At 42.8% G+C, this 18,976-nt stretch overlaps 1 protein-coding gene across 2 annotated transcripts in view; it reads right to left on the bottom strand.

Moving 5' to 3' along the window:
- The window catches only part of ENOX2 (ecto-NOX disulfide-thiol exchanger 2), a 221,038-nt gene that overhangs the window by 35,334 nt on the left and 166,728 nt on the right, over nt 1-18,976 (bottom strand). For both annotated transcript variants that reach the window (XM_006862822.1, XM_006862823.1), the window contains exons 3-5: nt 13,652-13,807; nt 7,466-7,672; nt 2,671-2,904 (exon numbers count right to left, since the gene is read on the bottom strand). In XM_006862822.1, coding sequence (XP_006862884.1) covers nt 2,671-2,904; nt 7,466-7,672; nt 13,652-13,807 — 597 coding nt within the window. The remainder of the gene's footprint in view (nt 1-2,670; nt 2,905-7,465; nt 7,673-13,651; nt 13,808-18,976) is intronic.

Below are 18,976 nucleotides of genomic sequence, written 5' to 3'. Positions count from 1 at the left end.
TGTCCCCAGTACACAGGTGGCGAGGCCACTGTGGCTTTGGAGCAGTCGTTATTAAATGAATTGCACCATTGTGCACAGACAGCAGACAGACTGACTTGGAAACAGCCAGATTGGTGCAGTCTCTGAAGAATTTTTAGAAAGTGAATTGTTTCATTTCTTTTTACCCTTAAGAAAAAAGTTTTCTTTACAAATACTATAGCTTTCACATCCTGTATGTGTGTGTGTGTGTGTGTATGAGAATAAATAGTGAGGGAACCTCAGAATTCTACAATTCTATATTTTAATAAGGAAAAGTCAATCTGAGCACTGAATAACTGATTTTAACTTTACCTGGGTTCCACAGAATGATAGTGTTGGAAGGTGCCTTAAAAATAGTTCAGTGATTAATTCTTAAGGTATAAATACTTACATCTTAGCCCTTTTATAACATGACTCCTGCATCCAATCCACAGCCCCAGGCCTTCCACTCAGTCAGAGTCACAAGATATTTGGATGCAATTCATTTCATTTCTACAGCTCTCTATATCCTGTGTCTCTGGCCTGAGGAACCCTCCAAGTACATTTCTGCAGCTAGCTAAGAGTTAATCTCTGGTGTTCAAACCATTAGCAAAGCTTTTGGTCTAGCTCCCTGAGACAGACACATAGAGATTCTGCTGCTAAAGACCCTTCCAAGAAGAGATGGTTAGCATCTCACTAAAGCCCTGGTATGTTGTTGTTGTTATGTGCCGTGGAGTCGGTTCCTCCTCATAGCGGCCCTGTACAGGGTTTCCGAGGCTGTAAATCTTTACAGGAGCAGAAAGCCTCATCTTTCTCCCATGGAACTGCTGACCCTGAGGTTAGCAGCCTGATTCATAACCAGTATGCTACCAGAGCTCCTTGAAGCCCTGATATAGGGCTGTACAATGCTCTCTGGCCAGAAACATCTGTGGTGAGTGAAAGATCTCTCATTGCATTTTTTTCCCTAAATTCAGTACTTTTAATTTTCCACTAGTATGAAAAACAATCTTACAATATTGACATAGTTGAAATAAAAAGGTGTGTGAAAAGTTTTTTCTTTTTCCACAGTTTAAGCCTACAAATGATAAGTCAAGTCAGCTTGATCTGGCTTTAAATTGTGTGGTATGCCTCTGTGGGTGAGGAAGTACTCACACTCTCCCTGCAATATGAACTTCTTGCCTTGTGCCCTTTATTCAGTGCAAATATATATATATGAATAGAGGTTAGCTGGTAGGCTAATGATTAGCTTTTGAGCTCTTGAGGTCCAGAAAACTAGCAAACTCATTTGCTTTTTTCATTCAAATTGACTTGTTTGGTACCATGTAAAAAAAAGTTTGGACTTGGCATCTTATCAATGCTTCTAACATTTCCTGTTTTTCAATGTGTAATCAGTACTTCAGTGTATCTCTTCTGGACTCTATGTCATCTTCTTTTATAAGAAGACATCAATTCAAGCAAAAGAGTTCTGCTATATGGTGCAAACAAGTTAGGTGAACGAGACCTATTTGGAAAACAGAATTAGCATCTTGTTGAGCCTATGGCACTAGGAGCAGGGACAATTCATAATCCATTAGAAATGGGTAGGTGACATCAATAGGATCAATGAGACACAGTCATTCAAGAAAATCAGTTGGATTCAGAGAATGAGAAAGGCTGAATTTGGGCTTACTAACACAGGAGTCCTGGTGTGGCACTGTGGGCTAATACGTCAGACTGCAAAGTCATTTGAACTGCAAGGTTGGTGGTTCAAGCTTACCAGCTGCGCCTTGGAAACCCTATACAGGGTCGCTATGAGTTGGAATAGACTCAACGGCACTTAACAACAACAACACAGAAGGCCAGGCAGGACCACTAATGTTAAATTAGCAAACTGACTCTGAGAGTCAAACAAGGGAAAAAGGAATCAAAACTAAAGAGCAAGTCTAAAATGCTGCAGTGTCTAGACGTCTTCATAGCCACTGTGTGAAGTAAGTTGGCCAATTTAACTTCTTAAGCACTTTGGGTGGTGTCAGCTAAGTCTCTGAGAAATCTAAGAATGCGCACTGTCACTATGCCTCTCTGGGCCTCTACTTTCTCATCTGTAAAATGTGGATTTAACTAGGGGTTTTCAGGGCCCTATCAGATTTTAAAGGAGCACTGGTAGCGTAGTGGTTACGAATTGGGCTGTGAACCACAAGGTCAGCAGTTCGAAATTATCAGCTGTTCTGTGGGAGAAAGATGAGGCTTTCTGCTCCCGTAAAGATTTACAGCCTCGGAAACCTGGTACAGGGTCGCTATGAGTCAGAACCGACTCCATGGCACACAACAACAACATCATCAGATTTTAACATCCCAATTCATTCATTTGACAATTCAAAACTCATTTATATCCACTATGAAAGAGGTTACACAGGTCCCAAGTCATAGGTCATAGCAGACATTCTCTGATGTTTGGGAAAATAGGAAAAGCTTGTTTTCTCCTAGTTACCTACTGTCTGGAGAGAAATCTGCACGCTGACAGTGAAGGAGCAGAAACAAAAGTGGAAGGGGATATATTCCTAGTTCTTGAGTTACTAGATAGCCTAAAATCCAAAGGGTAACTGCCAGCAATACAAAGACATTTATTAAATTTCCCTGTAAAAACAACAACAAAAAAGGCTTCTTGTAATCCTGCAGCTTCACTGCCTTCTGTACCTTTCAATTTTTCCGCAACAATGCTACATTCGTGGTCTGAATAGTGGACCACTGGAGGAGGGGAAGGAGGGCGCAATCTTTCTTCTTCCATCCTTCGGCGGTGGCGCTCCTCTCTTGCTAACATACGCTGTTTACATTCCCACTCATACAGGTCATCTCGAGCCTGCGCAAAGTCAACATGGAGTCGACCAGTGTCCTTCTTGTCAGTGCTAGAGCCCAGGCGAATGCGGTAACCTAAGTTTACAGAGGGGAAGAAGAGAGAGAAAGAACAGTTAAGTTTGGGGGAAAAAGGTTCAGATGAGGGTACAGTAGTTTCGAGTGACCAAATAACTCCAGATCCTCTCCTCACTACGAGCAAGGAGACCCACCAAAAGGCTTAGATGACAGCCTCATCTCTGGCAATGGCTTCCTTACTGTTCTATGGTTTGGGTTCATCTTGTTCTTAGGAATTCCATTCTTCCCACTGCCACCTACTTCCGGCAGAGGGCAGCTCTGTGGCTAATGGTATGAGCCTTCTATGGTACTGGCAATGGGGAAAAAAAGATGACCTCAAACTATGGTGTCTTTGCATAACTTCAGCAAGACTGCCAGTCATATTACCAAATGCACTTTGGTAGCATTTAAATGTATTAGATCAGTTCTTCAATCCCTAAATTTGCTTCCTAGATGCATTTAGTCACTCTGAATCATCCTGTTTGGGGGGGGGGTGATATTATGAGAGTGGTATGTGACCCAAGGAACATGCAGTTTTAATTCCTTGGGGGAAACCTTATATAGAATCACTAGGAGTCGGAATCAACTCAACGGCACTTAATAACAGTACTACACAAGTCTCTTGACAAAAACTGGAGGGAAAACATTAAGTACTTTTTAAGTTTTCAGTTTTAAGAACTGAGCTAGATGTTTCCACATACATTTACACTTCATTTCCAGCACTATTTATGGAGTAAACACTTTAGAGAAAAGAAAACAGTATCAGAGAGATTAAGTGGCTTTCTCAGGGTCAGATAACTAACAACTGGTAGCGTTGGGAACTGGAATTCAAGGATGTTAAGAGTCAAAATCCATCGTGTTTTTCATGATTCCAACCTCCCTCACAGGAATAATATCCAACAAAGACTTCTGCTTTGAGTCAAGAAAGATTATAGGACCATATTTACCCCTATGCCTGAGACAGCTAAAAATCTGGGTAAAATATATGAAACAATGTCTTTTAAGATGCTGGACATCAGGTGATGAAGAACAGTGATCAGTTAGAGACAGAAAACAAATGAAGTGATTGGGATGATCATAGTTTATTGCCTGGGCTGCCATGCATGGAGGGGGAGGGACTCTGCTTTCCCTGAATGGAGGAGCTAGAACTAGGAGTCCAGGGATGCTAGCACAGATGGAGTTGGCAGAGAATTGGAGAAATAAGGCTACAAAGATGAAACCTTCAGAGAGCTATACAGGGGCCTCCTGTATTGTTTAGCTAAGTACTGATAACTACATGAGATTAGAAAGGACATCCCTGGAGTTGACACAGGGCTGGAAGATTGTTTGTTTGTTTGTCAGCCAGAGCAGAGCAACTCTTAATTCATGGTGCATTAGGTAGAGTACTCAGAAGGATTTTTGCCTCATTAGTGAAGGAAAACATTCCCTGGACTAAACACTGCTCTGGTCCTGCCTTACAAAGCAAGATTGAAAAGAACCTAAAGGTTTACAAGCTACTTAATTGCATCCCAGAACAAAGCTTAAGAACATTTATAGGTATAGAAAAAGAATCCTGCACCCAACAAGGCAAAATGCACAACGTGTGGTATCCAATTAAAAAATGACCAGGTATGTAAGAAGCAAGAAAACAGGACCTATAATAAAAATGAAAAAATCAATCAAAAGTGATCCATACACTAGAATTAATAGGCAAGGACATAAAACAACTATTTTAATTGGATTTCATTTGTGTTCAAGTTAGAGAAAAGACAGAACGTAATAGATACACATAGATTTTTTTTAAAAAAAAGAGTACAAAATAATATAACTTTTAGAAATTTAAACTATAATACCTATATTAAAAAAAAACCATCACTGAATTGGACTGATGGCAATAGAAATTGCAGAAGGCAAGTTCAGTAAATGTGAAGACATAGCAATAGAAACAATATAAAATGAAACAGAGAAAGAATTGGTTATTATCAAGTAGTCATAAGCTCCAAATGGTATTCCTGGTGGGACGCTATAGAATAAGCACTTAAACTGCCAACCTTGCGATTAGCAGAACTGCTAATCGCAAGGTTGGCGGTTCAAGTCTACCAGCTGCTCCTCAGAAACCCTATACAGGGTTGCTATGAGTCAGATCCGACTCCATGGCACTTAACAGTTGAATACTAGAAAGAGAGGAATGTGGGGGAGAGAAATATATTTGGAGAAATAAGGGCAGAAACCATTCCAAACTTGATAAAAACTATGAACTCACAGACCCCAAAGCAGTTCAATGACCACCAAGCCCAAGAAACATAAAGAAAATTATAACACAGCACATCAGAATTAAATTGCTCAAAACTAGTGTTAAAGGGAAAAGCTTTAAAGCAGACATAGGAGAAAAAACACATTATGGACAGAGAAACAAAGACAAGGGTCACATCTGATTTCTTTTTAGAAACAATGTAAGAAAGAAGACAGTGAAGCAAGAGGTGAGAGAAAAAAACCAAAAACTGTCAACCTAAAATTCTATACCCAGAGAACATATCTTTCAAAAATAAAGGTGAAGTGAATACTTTTTTTTCCATACACGCAAAACGCTGAAAGAATTCATCCCACGCAGACCTGCCCTACAAAAGAGAATGCCAATGAACATTCAGGCACAAGTGGAAATCTGGATTGATACAAAGGAAGGAAGAGCATACATCGTGAATGATTCCGTTTATATGATACGCTAAAAATGCAAACTAACCTGACAGCTGGGGAGGGAGAGAGAGGGACAGGAAGAAGAGACAACAAAAGGGCAGGCATGAGGAAGCTTTTAGGGGTGATGAATTTGTTCATTATTTGAATTGTGGCTGTGATTTCCCAGGTAGGTACATATGTCACTTCTTACCGAATTGTACTTTTGAAATATGCAAAATTCACTGCATTATCAATTATACCTCAATTAAACTGTTAGAAAGAAGAATACCCGGTAACCCTAAAACTGCCATGAATTCTTTTTAGAAAGAGAAAGACTATATTTCATAAGCAGTCATTTCTAGGGCCCTTTACAAATCTATTCATCTTACTGGATCATCAGAGCTCTCAGCCAAATGGGGCTAATAATGATTACCTTGCCTGTTTTCCCAGGATTGCAGAGAGGACCAAATGAGAGGATGACGAAAGCCTCTGTGTCAACAACACTAATGATGTGATGACGGTGACTAAGGTGTGCTGACTGCCACGCCAGCTCCCCAAAGTGCTCCAACTCCAATCGAGGAAAAAACAAGATGATTTCTCGATTTTTCTAGACCTTTGTACAGGCATTTTTGTTTGCGTGTGTGTTTTAATTGAACCTCTTTGTTTTACAATGTAGGGCAACAGCCATCCAATTCAGGGGACCTTAGCACTTGTGAACTTTTAGGGGGTTGGTTCAAATTTAAAGGGGAACATCATGTACATGTTTTCGCATCACTGGTTGTGGTCCCCTTTCTTTATGCAACCCTGCCACTATTTTCAGGAGGTGGTTGGTAACAGGGCGCTGATTTCAATGATGTTTAGATGGGGCTGGACACCTACCTCCCAAGCAGCATGCTGTCTTTTATGCATAACGGTGCAGGGCTTTGCAAGACCTTTTCATTGTTATTAAAATCTTCTATTGTGGGATGCTCTCTTCTAGTTGCTAAGTGCTGTTGAATCTTCAGTAGTTAGACCCTACAGCACTTAGTAGCTGTGTAATAAGTCTTCTGTATCTGCCTCCTCCTCTCCTTCCCTGTTACTAGCCGACTTTTTCAAACCCTCTTCTCTAGCCTATCACAACAGGCCTGTCTCCTCTCTTCTCTTTCTTGTTCAAAAATTTATTCAACATTTCCCTGCTACTCAAGGAGAAGTTCTCTCCCCACCCTGCCTTAGTCACTCTACCCGCTAGCTTATTTTATCGTCTTCACAGCACTTGTCAGAAACTGATATTAACGATTTATTTGCATGGATGGTGTGGCTCTGTAGGATCAGCACTGGACTGCGAACCACAAGGTCGGCAGTTCAAACCCACCAGTTGCTCCTCAGAAACCCTATACAGGGCTCACTATGAGTTGGAACTGACTCAACAGCACTTAACAACGCACAAAAAATGTATACTATTTTCCCATCTCTAGAATGTAATCTCCTGATGGCAGGAAGTCTGTCTTTATAATGGCTATATCCCCAGCAGCCTTCCATTCTGCTGTCTTGTTGTTAAGGGCCTGAATTAGAGATTTAAGAGTGAAAGGGGGGACGGGACAAGGGTGAAAATGGTAGTTCCAGTCACAGGAAAATGCCTAAGATATCCTGGCCCATTATGGAAACCAGAGAGCATGGCTGGGATACAGTGTGTGGATGGGAAGATGACAGTGACAGGCAGGAGAGCAGATCATCACGGCCTTTCTATGGCACGTGTCAGATGGGTGGAGTTATCCCATACAGACCATTGGGAGCTATGGAACAGCTTTAAAGGACGAAATGGGTGGTTAACATGCATTTTCCATCTCTGAAGAGAAGAGGCTTAACATTAAACCCAAATTTTAGCTGTCACAGATACAAACACACTGATCCCCAAACGCTCAACTGTGTTTGAAGGACACAATCCACCTACCTGACAGATAAAGGGCTTTGTCCACCATAAACTCCTCAGCAAAGCGAATATGGCAAAAGTTCTTTTTGCTCTTCCGAATGGCAATGATCTCTCCACATTGTTCAAATACTTCCACGATGATCTGTTCTGTTCCATTTTCAGGCAGACCGCCCACAAACACGGTTTTGCATCCTGGTGGTCTTTCTCGGGTTGCAGGAGGTGGAAGATCTAAGTGTAAGAGCAAAAAGCATTTGAAATGAAAATGTTTGCTTTGGGCAGACCTCTCAGAAACTTACCCCAGAGATAACCTTACTGTTCCCATCCAACATTTGCAGAAGAGTGCCCGAATATGTGGCCTCCATGGTGTGCACTTTTGCTTCACAGCAGATCGGTTGCCATGAACCTGAATATCACTTTGTTCAACGGTTTACTGACGATGATATCTACAGGATAAAGACCTAGGTCCATCTGTCGGTCCCGTCCAGAGTTCTTCAGTTTTGCTCTGTTCTTTGGTTGTAATACCCAGTTATTTTTAAATAGGATGACAGTTACTGGGGGGGAACCCCATTTAGCTGAAACTTGTACTTTCAGGAGTTCTCAAAACCAGGGTTCCTGAGAGAAGTGTCTGTTTTATTCAGATTGCATTTACAATGAACTCTCTGTGTTTGTGCTTACTGAAAGAACTGTTTCAGGCAGGATTCATTTGACAATGATGGGGTGAGTATTTACAAAAATATTTACAGTTGCCAGAATGATGTGTTTACCAGAGTAGGCCCAAGTCCAAACCATTCATTTGTTTATTTTTCCTGTCAGTGAGCCCTTTCTCAAACTCCTTACTGATGAGGTGAGGTTCAGAAGGAAGCATGAGCAAAATCAGGAAAAGTAAGCTTGTGTGGGAAATTATTAACTGAAGTGAGATTAATTTGGCTATAGAGAGTCATTAACAACCTACTTAATGAGATGATTCTCCTTCTGCTTAACAAATATGCTTCCTACTCACTCATCTTACTATACAGTCGGTCTTTTTTGCCAGCTCTTTGTTGCTATTTTTAGGTATCAAAGCATTTTCCAAGCAAAATCCTACAGTTCATAACCCAACAAAACAAAGCATGATGGTCATGGATTTTTCTAGTGTTGGTTTTGTATTTGCAGGGATTTACTTTGTATAATCTGTTCTTTTCATTTGGCTCTTGTATAATCTGTTCTTTTCATTTGGCTCTTAACAAGTCATCCCACTCAAGATTTGGAAAGCTCAACAACCAGTGATTATAGCTCACGTGCAAAAAGAAATGAGCCTCACTTGTAGATGAGGCCAAGGCCTCACCAGACGCTTATCAAAGTTGGCAAGCAGTTTGTTTGGGTGTCAGCATCTCTAGCTTCCTCACTTCGCTACTGCCTTCTGTCTTATTTGTGTGACTCAGATGCCTCCATTTCCCCTCTATTAAGTCACTAAAAGGGGTAAAGGAATTCAAGGAATGGATACACTTTTTGTTAATTCTGCAAATGTCTGTATGAGGGGGCTTCGAAAAGTTTATGGGAAATGGAATGAAAAGATAATGGAATGTTTCCATGAACTTTTTGAAGTCCCCTAGCATTTACAAGAGTTCATTGTATTGGTTTTGATCCATATGCGAGGTGTTGAGATAAAAAAGAGGAGAACCCAATGAGCAAGATTTTGAAATATCTGTCATGGTCACTGAAGATGTAGTTTTAGTCAGATAGAGGAAGATGTGGTTCGAATCTCATCTGCGACTTATGCTTCTGAGTTTTTAAGACTGGAAAGGGATTCTACATATTATACTTTCAGTGATTCTCAACTCTGGTGGCAAATGAGAATCAACCTGGGAGTCAAACAAGCAAATAAACAATGCCTGTGACCCAGCTCCGAGTCTGATTGAATTAGTCTGGGTCCACCTTGGGCTATTTTTCTTTTTAAAATCTCCTCAGATAATTCTAATGTGCAACTAAAAACCACTGACTTAGTTTACAGCCCTCATAATACGGAGAGAAAACTTGAGCTGAGTGAGATTAAGTGCGCTGTTCTGGGTCACCGCATCACAGGTACAGAGAAGCAGCACGAACTTGGAACAGGTAAACTTAGGTTTAGTCTTAACTTACTATCTGTATGGTCTTGGGACCACCTGACTTTATTTTTTCATCTGTAAAATAAGGAAACTATTCCTTACCTTGCAGGGGTGTTTTAAGGACTATCTATATTGTATATGGAGTCCTGGTGTGGCACTGTAGGTTAATGCGCCAGACTGCAAAGCTGTTTGAACTGCAAGGTGGGTGGTTCAAGCACACCAGCTGCTCCCCGGAAACCCTACACAGGATCACTATGGTCGGAATTGACTCGACGGCACTTGACAACAACAACATATTGCATATAAGGTAACATAGAGGGTTATGAGTTGGACTGCTAACCTCAAGGTCAACAGTTCAAATCTACCAGCTGCTCCATGGAAAAAAAGATATGACTTTCTGCATCCATAAAGATTTACAGCCTCACAAACCCGATACAGAGTCGCTATGAGTTGAATCAACTCCATGGCACACCACCACCACCACCATCACTATATTGCATATAGTAAAATGCCTAGTGCTTGATTGCTGTTAAGTGCCGTCGAGTCGGTTCCAACCCATAGTGACCCTGTATAGGGTTTCCAAGGAGTAACTTGTGAGCTTGAACCGCCCACCTTGCAGTTCAAACAGCTCTGCAGTCTGGCGCATGAACCCACAGCGCCACACAAGGGCTCCTAGTGCTTGATTAGTTCCCAATAAATTGTTGTTAGGTGCTGTGGAGTCAGCTCTGACTCCATAGTGACCTTCTAACAAAATAAATATGAAATAAATTGGTCCTGTGCCATCCTCATAATTGTTATGTTTGAACCCATAATAAATGTCATTCTTAAGTACCTTCGAGTCAGTTCAGACTCACACATAGCAACCCTGTAAAGGGTTTCCAAGGAGCACTTGGTGGGTTTGAACCACTGACTTTGCGGTTAGCAGTTCAGTAAAGTGCCATACCAGAACTCCTCCTTATTATTTACTTTTAATAGAACCCACACTTTCTAATTATCAATCTGGGGCTTTCTAAATAGCCCTACCACAAGGCCAGACTGATAGCTAAAACTTGACCTTCTTTAGACAAAGCAGGCATTGAGCAAAAGAATTCTTCGAGGTAGAGGCATCTACAGCTGTGATGACATGGTTTTGAATACAGAACACAATTGAGCTACTGACTACAGAGACAGGGAATTTTCAAGGGCATTGTACAGTTAGAGCAATGTTTTCAAATAGAAGAGTTTAAAATAAAATTCTGCTTTAGAATAAAAATCTTAACAAATTTGGTATTTAAGGAACTGTTATGGTAAAGGATCTTATGTGAAGCAAAGGATCATTTAAAAAATATGTTTTTTTTTTTTTTTTTTCTTAAATTAGGTATACTTTTTGGTCGGCTGAGATATTCTAAGGCATGTGCAGTGACTGCTGTAGTTACATGTTAACACTGAGAGTCCCAAGTCCCCTTCCTCTGACTACATTTGTAGGATCTTTAAATTCTGTGATGAAGTCATCACCCTGTTTAGAAGCTGTGACTGAAATCCACCAAGACTAGTGTCAAGAATGCTGTGGACTACTTTATGCAACTTGGGTAAATGTAGAAAGCCTCTCCAACAGTGCCTGCTGAGAAGTAAGTAAGTGCATGGCACCAAGCAAAGCAATGGGCTGCACTATTTTCCTTAATGGATAGCAAGCACCCATTCTTTAACCAGCAGCCAAAGTACTCCGTTGTCTGGGTCTGATTTTCTCACCCCACTGAAATAACAGTGATCTGACACAGAAACAATAACCCCCACAGGAAAGCAAATTCAAAGGCCACCTATTAATCAGGTATTGTGCTGAGCTCTTGGGATGGAGAAGAAAACGTCCATGTAAATAAATTTAAGATAACGGGCAGTATAAAAGCACTCTAAGCTCTGGTCATGGAAAATGAGGTGTTTCTAGCTATTCTAATTACATCCAAGCAACCACTCTGGGGAGCTGTGTTGGGGCAATCAGCATTAGGATCAGAGGCTTTGCTGATCTTTGAGAAGCCAGGCAAAGAGAAGCATCCAGGGCCTACAAACCGCTTGCATCGTACTTTTCAAAGGAGCATCAACAGATCATTCTGCTGGTTTGCCAGAATTTACAAAGGAGTCCTGGTGGTATAATGGTTAATTAAGCTCGGCTGCCCATCATAAGGTCAGTGGTTTGAACTCACCAGCTGTGGGAGATATGACTTGGTGGTCTGCTCCCATAAAGATTCCAACCTCGGAAGTCCTATGGGGAGTTCTACTCTGCCATACAGAGTCACTAGGAGCTGGAATTGACTCAATGGCACACAACAGAACGACATTCCCTGAAAAGGACTTTGGCCTTTATTTTGAGTGAAGTGGGAGCCATTAAAAGATTTTGCATCAAGGGCTGACACGATGTGATGAGTTTGAAAAGAATCAGTCTGCCTCTGTTTTTGTAAATAGACGGACTGCAGTAGGCCAGTGTGAAAGGGGAACTAGTTAGAAGGCTACTGCCACCATTCAAAAAATGAAACCTGGTGGCTAAAGATTGGGTCATGACATCAGTTAGGGTGAGATTAAGTAGGCAGCTAGGGTTCTATTTTAAGGTAGTTCTAAGAGAATTTTCTAAGGAGCTCTGGTAGCGCAGTGGTTACGAATCGGGCTGTGAACCACAAGGTCAGCAGTTCAAGACTACCAGCTGTTCTGTGGGAGGAAGATGAGGCATTCTGCTCCCGTAAAGATTTACAGCCTCAGAAACCCTATGCAGGGTCGCTATGAGTCGGAACCGACTCCATGGCACATAACAACAACAACACGCTAGATACAGGAACTGATTCTATGATCAACTGAATCTATCTATGCAAGGTAGGAGATACAATTGTTGTCTGAAGTCACCTGTCAAAGGTTCTTGTTTATCTTGATAAGGCAGGTTCATTTGCTCCATGGTCTTGAGCCCATGCGTTCGAACCATAACAAACAGCTCTAATCTCAGCACTATGTTGGCAGCTCCCTTAGGTATGCCACCCAACACCACTGTTGTGGTTGGTACTTTTGAGTCGATTTTCTATTCACAGCAATCTCATGTGACAGAGTAAAACTGCCCCATGGGGTTTTCTTGGCTGGTGTGGCACTGTAGGATAAGCACTGGTCACAAAGTCAGTTTCAACTGCAGAGTCGGTGGTTTAAAACCACCAGCCGCAACTCGGAAGCCCCTTACAGGGTTGTTATGAGTTGGAGTTGAGTTTACAGAAGCAGATTGCTAAGTCTTTCTCCTGCAGAGCCACTGGTGGGTTTGAACCACCAACCTTTTAGTTTTCATCTGAAAACGTCACCATTGTGCCTCCAGGGTCCAGTACCATGAGAACTGTAGAGAAAACTTAAATGAGGCTTGGGTCACGTACAGACATCATCATTGATCATTTAAAGTAAATCAAAGCCCTCACCAATCCAGAAAAAGTTCACGCCAATTACTACTGCTGCAATGTACCTGAAATATGGCCACCACAGATTTCCATATGTTTTTCAGAAAGCCTACGGAGAATTTTATTCATGACTGAAAAGACAGATCCCTGGATCATTTCCACATGAACGGCGCTGACTGGAATGCCTGTATGTAGTCTTAATCTTAATATTCCCCTTTGTCCTCAGAGTTAGTGGATCCACACATCACTGTTTATTGCAGCCCATCATTGGAACGGCAATAATTCCAGGGCTATGTGACTAACTGGTGGCAGTGGAGGAGTTTTAGGACCAACTGTATATGCCCATGTGCCTCAGGTAGGCTCAGAACACACTCTGTCTGCTGCCACCAGCATATGTGCCAGTTATGAAAAGGACAGACTGCAAATGCCGGTGCTGTATGTCGAGCAGTTTATGTTGGGTGCCTCCTTCTGTGTCAACACACTTTCCAGATGGCAGCAGAAATATAATTTCTCATCTGCCTTATAACCAGCACACAAAACCTACTGTTCTAGGTGTAAAATTCAACCTTGTTTGGTAAGAGAACATTTCCCTCCCTTCTGTTTTCTAGGTGAAGCTTGTAAACATGCATCTAGGAACCTCTTAGGTATTGTAGTCTTTTGAAAAGGAAAAAAAGCTTTGTTAGACACCAATGCAATATGACTTGTGGGAAGAAAAAACAACCCCGTACTTGGATTTGGAGGGAAGAGCGTGCAGCTTTTACAGTGTATGATCTCCTTCACGACTGGCATATCTGGTGGAATTGGTGGAGGTACGATTCCCAAACCAGGCATCAATGGTGTTAAGGGTGGAATTCCAGTCATCATGCCAAGAGCAGGATCGAAGTCTAAAAGAAGGAGAGAGGGGAGAGAGAGAGAGAGCAATAAATGTCACCAGGTAAGGTCAAGTGAAGGCAGAATGCTACCTTTAAGTCTAAGGTGTTATTAGCGCCGTCAAGTCGATCTGGACTCATAGCAACCCTGTATAGGGTTTCTAAGGAGTGGATGGTGGCTTTGAACTGCCAACCTTGTGGTTCAAACTGACTTTGTGGTCCAGTGCATTAACCCACAGCACCACACCAAACAGAGGGCAAAGTATTTCAGAAACCGTGGTACTTAACATTGCCAGGTTTTAAAATGTTACACTGTTGTGCATTTACCTTTTGAGTGAGGCTGTGTGCTCTGTTTGACCAGTGCCTATTTAAGGCCCTGCATCTCATTTTGACATCCAAAGCTTTTCATATTAGACTGTACTTTGTCTAGTACCTGAAACCCTCTGCTCCATTCAGACATGGCTCTTTGCTGTCCTTAGTACATACAATGGTGGTTCCTGTTTCTATGTGGTACAGCAACATACTAATAGTGTACAGTTTGGGGATCAAGCAGACCTGGTTCCTGATTCTGCCCTTTGAGTAGCTGGAGGAACCATTTCAATCTCCATTTCCTCATCTTCAAAACAGGATTATTATTGCCTACCTTGCAGGAGGTTGTGAGGAATGAAGAAAACAATAACTGGCATGTGTTCAGCACAGTATGTAGTTCAGGAATGTTCATTCATTGTGCCTCTGTTCAAGTTTCTCCTTATCCAGATAAGGACCATTTATTTAAACCTCCCCAAGTTCTTTCCACGCTTCAAGGCCTTGCTTAAGTCCATCCTCCTTGAAGAAGCTTTTCCAGAAAATTCTGGGTCGAAAACTTATTGATTCTATGCCTAATGGATCCACAATCAACACTCGTGGAAGCAGCAGACAAGAAATCAAATAATGTATTGCACTGGGCAAATCTGCTGCACAAGACCCCTTTTAAAGTGTTGAAGAGCAAAGATGTCAGCTTGAGGACTAAGGTGCGCCTGACCCAAGTCATGGTATTTTCAATAACCTCATATGCATGAGAAGGCTGAGCAACAAATAAGGAAGACTGAAAAAGAATCTATGCATTTGAATTAGGGTGTGGGTGAAGAATATTGAAAGTACCATGAACTGCCAGACCAAACCAATCCGTATTGGAAGAAGTACAGCCTGAATTGAATGTTCATTAGAAGCCAGGATGACTAGACTTCATCTCTCATACTATGGACATGTTATCAGGAGGGACCAGTCCACAGAGAAGCACATCGTGCTTGGTAAAGCGGAGGGTCAATGAAACGAGGAAGACCCCCAATGAGATGGATTGACTCGATGGCACCTAACAACAACATACCTATTGGCATAGAATTTTCATTTTGTACCACCTCTAATTGTTTCCTTCAGGGTTGCCTCTAGGATGTGTGGAGGAACCCTCAGGACAAAAATTGTCGTAAGGACCCTGTCTCTACATATAACTGGACTTACCCCTAAATCAGGGTCCGTGCCATTCTAATGGTACAATGTCACATGATGCCATAAAAGAAACACCATACCAGCCAGATGGCAAGATTTATTTGCTGCCCAGGATACCCTCCTGGAACCAGGACTTTGGGAGGATCCCATAAGCATGAATCCTGAAGTTCCTTGGGGCATCTGGTCTATCCCACATGTTTGTGTGGGTGGGCAGAGTACCTTGAAAGGGAGAAATGGGAACCAGGGTCCATGTGGGCTCTGTTAGGGAGTGGGGTTCCTGTCTTAGATGACACTGCAAGCTATGGCCAGTTCCACACACGGGAGGGAAATGGGAAATTTTGAGAAAGGTGCCTCTGGCAACCAGAACCCATGTAGGGCCTGGTCTGGCTTTGGGGTTAACTGCCTAGATGTTACTGCCTGTCCAACTAGTCCCTGAAGTATTAAGTTAGGCATTCCATAGCAGGTCCCCCTGAAGTACAGGCTCAGGAAGGGAAGGCGGTTCTACTTCTAAGTCTAAGGCGGATACTGACTGCACTGTTTCAGTTTTCTTATCAAAATATGCAAGTTCCCGAGCCTGCAAAGTACTCTCCCATCTATGTTTCCCACATCTTCCTGCTCTCTGCTGTAGGAGGATTACAAACGATTACGTTAGTTCTGCTAATGCAGTAAGCAAGGCCTACTCCCAAAGACTTAACCCTCTTTACCACATACAGCCACAGAGCCAACCCCTAGAAACATGGCCTTAGGGTGGACTTGAAGTCCCCTGGGTAGCTCTCTAGGATACTGGAGGAGGTAGACCTGAGCAGCAAAAAGAACCTGTGGTTTCCTCAGAAGCATATCTGCAAGCACAACACTTCCAGTTAAGAGGGAGGCCTGGGACCGTGGGCCGACGGGCATCCTTCATAGCAGAACCAGGACCAAGAGAGCTAGAACCTTCTCTGTCCTAAAGCACACATTTCATCCCGAGATGTCAAGACACTGTAAATGTTAAGTGCCATCCAGTCGGTTCTGACCCATAGCAACTCTGTATAGGGTTTCCAAGGAGCACCTGGTGAGCTTGAACTGCCGACCTTGCAGTTCAAATGGCTTTGCAGTCTGGCGCATTAACCCACAGCGCCACACCAAGACTTAGAGGTGGTGGGGCAGGGATCCTTCCAAGAGAAATGTTAATTATTCTGAAAGCATTTTTCTTGCATCTTCCCAAAATGCAAATGTGTGCATGTACCCTCACACATTTTCTCCCTCCCTGTGGCTCTCTACTCTTCCAATAATATTTATGTGACCTGAGGAAAGTTTCTTAATACAAGAGTCCTGGTATGGCGCTGTAGGATAAGCACTGGACTTCTAAATGCAAGGTTAGTGGTTCAAACCCACCAGCTGCTCTTCGGAAACTCAATCTAGGGTCGCTATGATTCAGAAACAACTTGATAGCACTTAACAAAAACAACAGAGACTTTTAGAACAAATACAAAGACTTCTGGTGTGGCAGGTATTCCTGATAGGCAAGTTTTTTTCTTTCTGTTCAGAACATGTACACATGTCCTGAGAAATTCCCTGATTTGGGCATTCATTCCCAAACTCCACAAAACTATCTTATAATCCTTCTATATAATGGACTTTACGCAGGTAAAGGAGTCCTGGTGTGCCATTGCAGGAGAATGCACTGGACCACCAGATGGGCAGTTTAAACCCAACAGTTAGTTACTCCTGGGAAACCCTAGGCAGGATCCTTAGGAGTTGGAACTGACTCCATGATACTTAACAACAATGCAGGTAGAGTCTAGGCCTCACTTTTGATCTTGGAAAATTTAAGGCCCCTAACAGTCTCTGGTAAGGAGCTCTGGTAGCATAGTGGTTACGAATCGGGCTGCAAACCTTAAGGTCAGCAGTTTGAAACTACCAGCCGCTCCGCGGGAGAAAGATGAGGCTTTCTACTCCCGTAAGGATTTACACCCTCAGAAACCCTGTACAGGGTCGCTATGGGTCGGAACCGACTCCAAGGCACTTAACAATAACAGTCTCTGGTAGCGTAGTGGTTATGAATCGGGCTGTGAACCATAAGGTCAGCAGTTCAAAACTACTAGCTGCTCCGCTGGAGAAAGATGAGGCTTTCTGCTCCCGTAAAGATTTACAGCCTCGGAAACCCTGTACAGGGTCGCTATGGGTCGGAACTGACTCCATGGCACATAACAACAACAATAACAACAGTCTGTAGAATAAGAGCTATGGTTATGAATGTCATTTATGTTTGGAAAACAGGATTTCTCTGGCAAAAGATTTTGGTTAAATTGTTAACATGATCTTGCCCATTTGCCAGCTGTTAATTTTTTGAGGAAAAAAAATCAGATTTGATTGTGTGCCAACTTAAAAATCACATGTATTTGCCCCCTCCTACTGAAATGTCTGTCTTGCTTTTATTGTTCTGTCTGCCTCCTTATTGTTATTCATATACCTCTGTCACTCACAACTTTACTTTACCACAGATTACAGATGTATTCATTCAATAAACAAGTTCTACCACTTTGAGAAGGAAATGCCCGTCTTCATGTACTGTCTACTAAGAAATGGAGACAAAAACCAAATTGTTGTTGTTATGTGCCGTGGAGTGGGTTCCAACTCATAGCGACCCAGGATAAATATAACTACTGACTGATGTACTCACCACTCTGCTGTTTGGTATGATTACATTAATATTTTATGAATCTCATTTAAAAGCAAATATATTCATGACGTATGGCTAAAGCCAGAGGAGATCAACCCCTTTCCTTCCTTGCATTCAGTATGCCAAGAGTAGCATAGGCTACAGTGCCCAGTCGAGTTTGTTATGGGGCAGGTTGCACAGGACCTTTCAGAAGGCTCCATCACAGTCATTATTTCTTTTGATTCTCTTCAGTGAACAAGCACCAAGGGGAGCGTGGTGACTCCAGAGGCTAAGCATTGGACAGCAAATCACAAGATGGAGGGTTCGAAGGTCCGCTTGGCGCCCTGTTGGGGGAGGCGCCCTCTTTGTGGGGTCTTCCTCGTGGTTGTGGGACGTAAAACCAGGTCTCTGCTGCGAGGGCAGTATGTCAGACAACGAGGACAATTTTAATGGTGACGACTTTGATGATGTGGAGGAGGAGGAGGGACTAGATGACCTGGAGAATGCCGAAAAGGAGGGCCAGGAGAACTTCGAGATCCTTCCATCCGGGAGCGACCTCAGGCCAACCAGAAGCGGATCACCACGCCATACATGACCAAGTATGAGCGAGCCCACGTGCTGGGCACCCGAGCCCTCTAGGTGGCGATGTGTGCTCCCGTGATGGTGGAGCTGGAGGGAAAGACAGACTCCCCCTGCTTATCACCATGAAGGTGCTCAAGGCCCGAAAGATCTCCATCATCATTCGCTGCTACCTGCCAGACTGGAGCTATGAGGACTGGGGCGTGGACGAACTCATCATTACCAACTGAGCCCCAGCCTCCTCCTCGCCCCATCTCGGCCTCTTCATCCGTGTAAATAAACTGCTCCGCCATCCAAAAAAAAAAAAATCGAGGACTGGGGCGTGGACGAACTCATCATTACCAACTGAGCCCCAGCCTCCTCCTCGCCCCATCTCGGCTCTTAATCCGTGTAAATAATAAACTGCTCCGCCATCCAAAAAAAAAAAAAATCGAGGACTGGGGCGTGGACGAACTCATCATCGCCAACTGAGCCCCAGC

Source organism: Chrysochloris asiatica, unplaced genomic scaffold (genome assembly GCF_000296735.1).
Source record: "Chrysochloris asiatica unplaced genomic scaffold, ChrAsi1.0 scaffold00051, whole genome shotgun sequence".
NCBI classification, from domain to species: domain Eukaryota; kingdom Metazoa; phylum Chordata; class Mammalia; order Afrosoricida; family Chrysochloridae; genus Chrysochloris; species Chrysochloris asiatica.
This window is presented reverse-complemented; position numbering and strand designations above follow the sequence as displayed.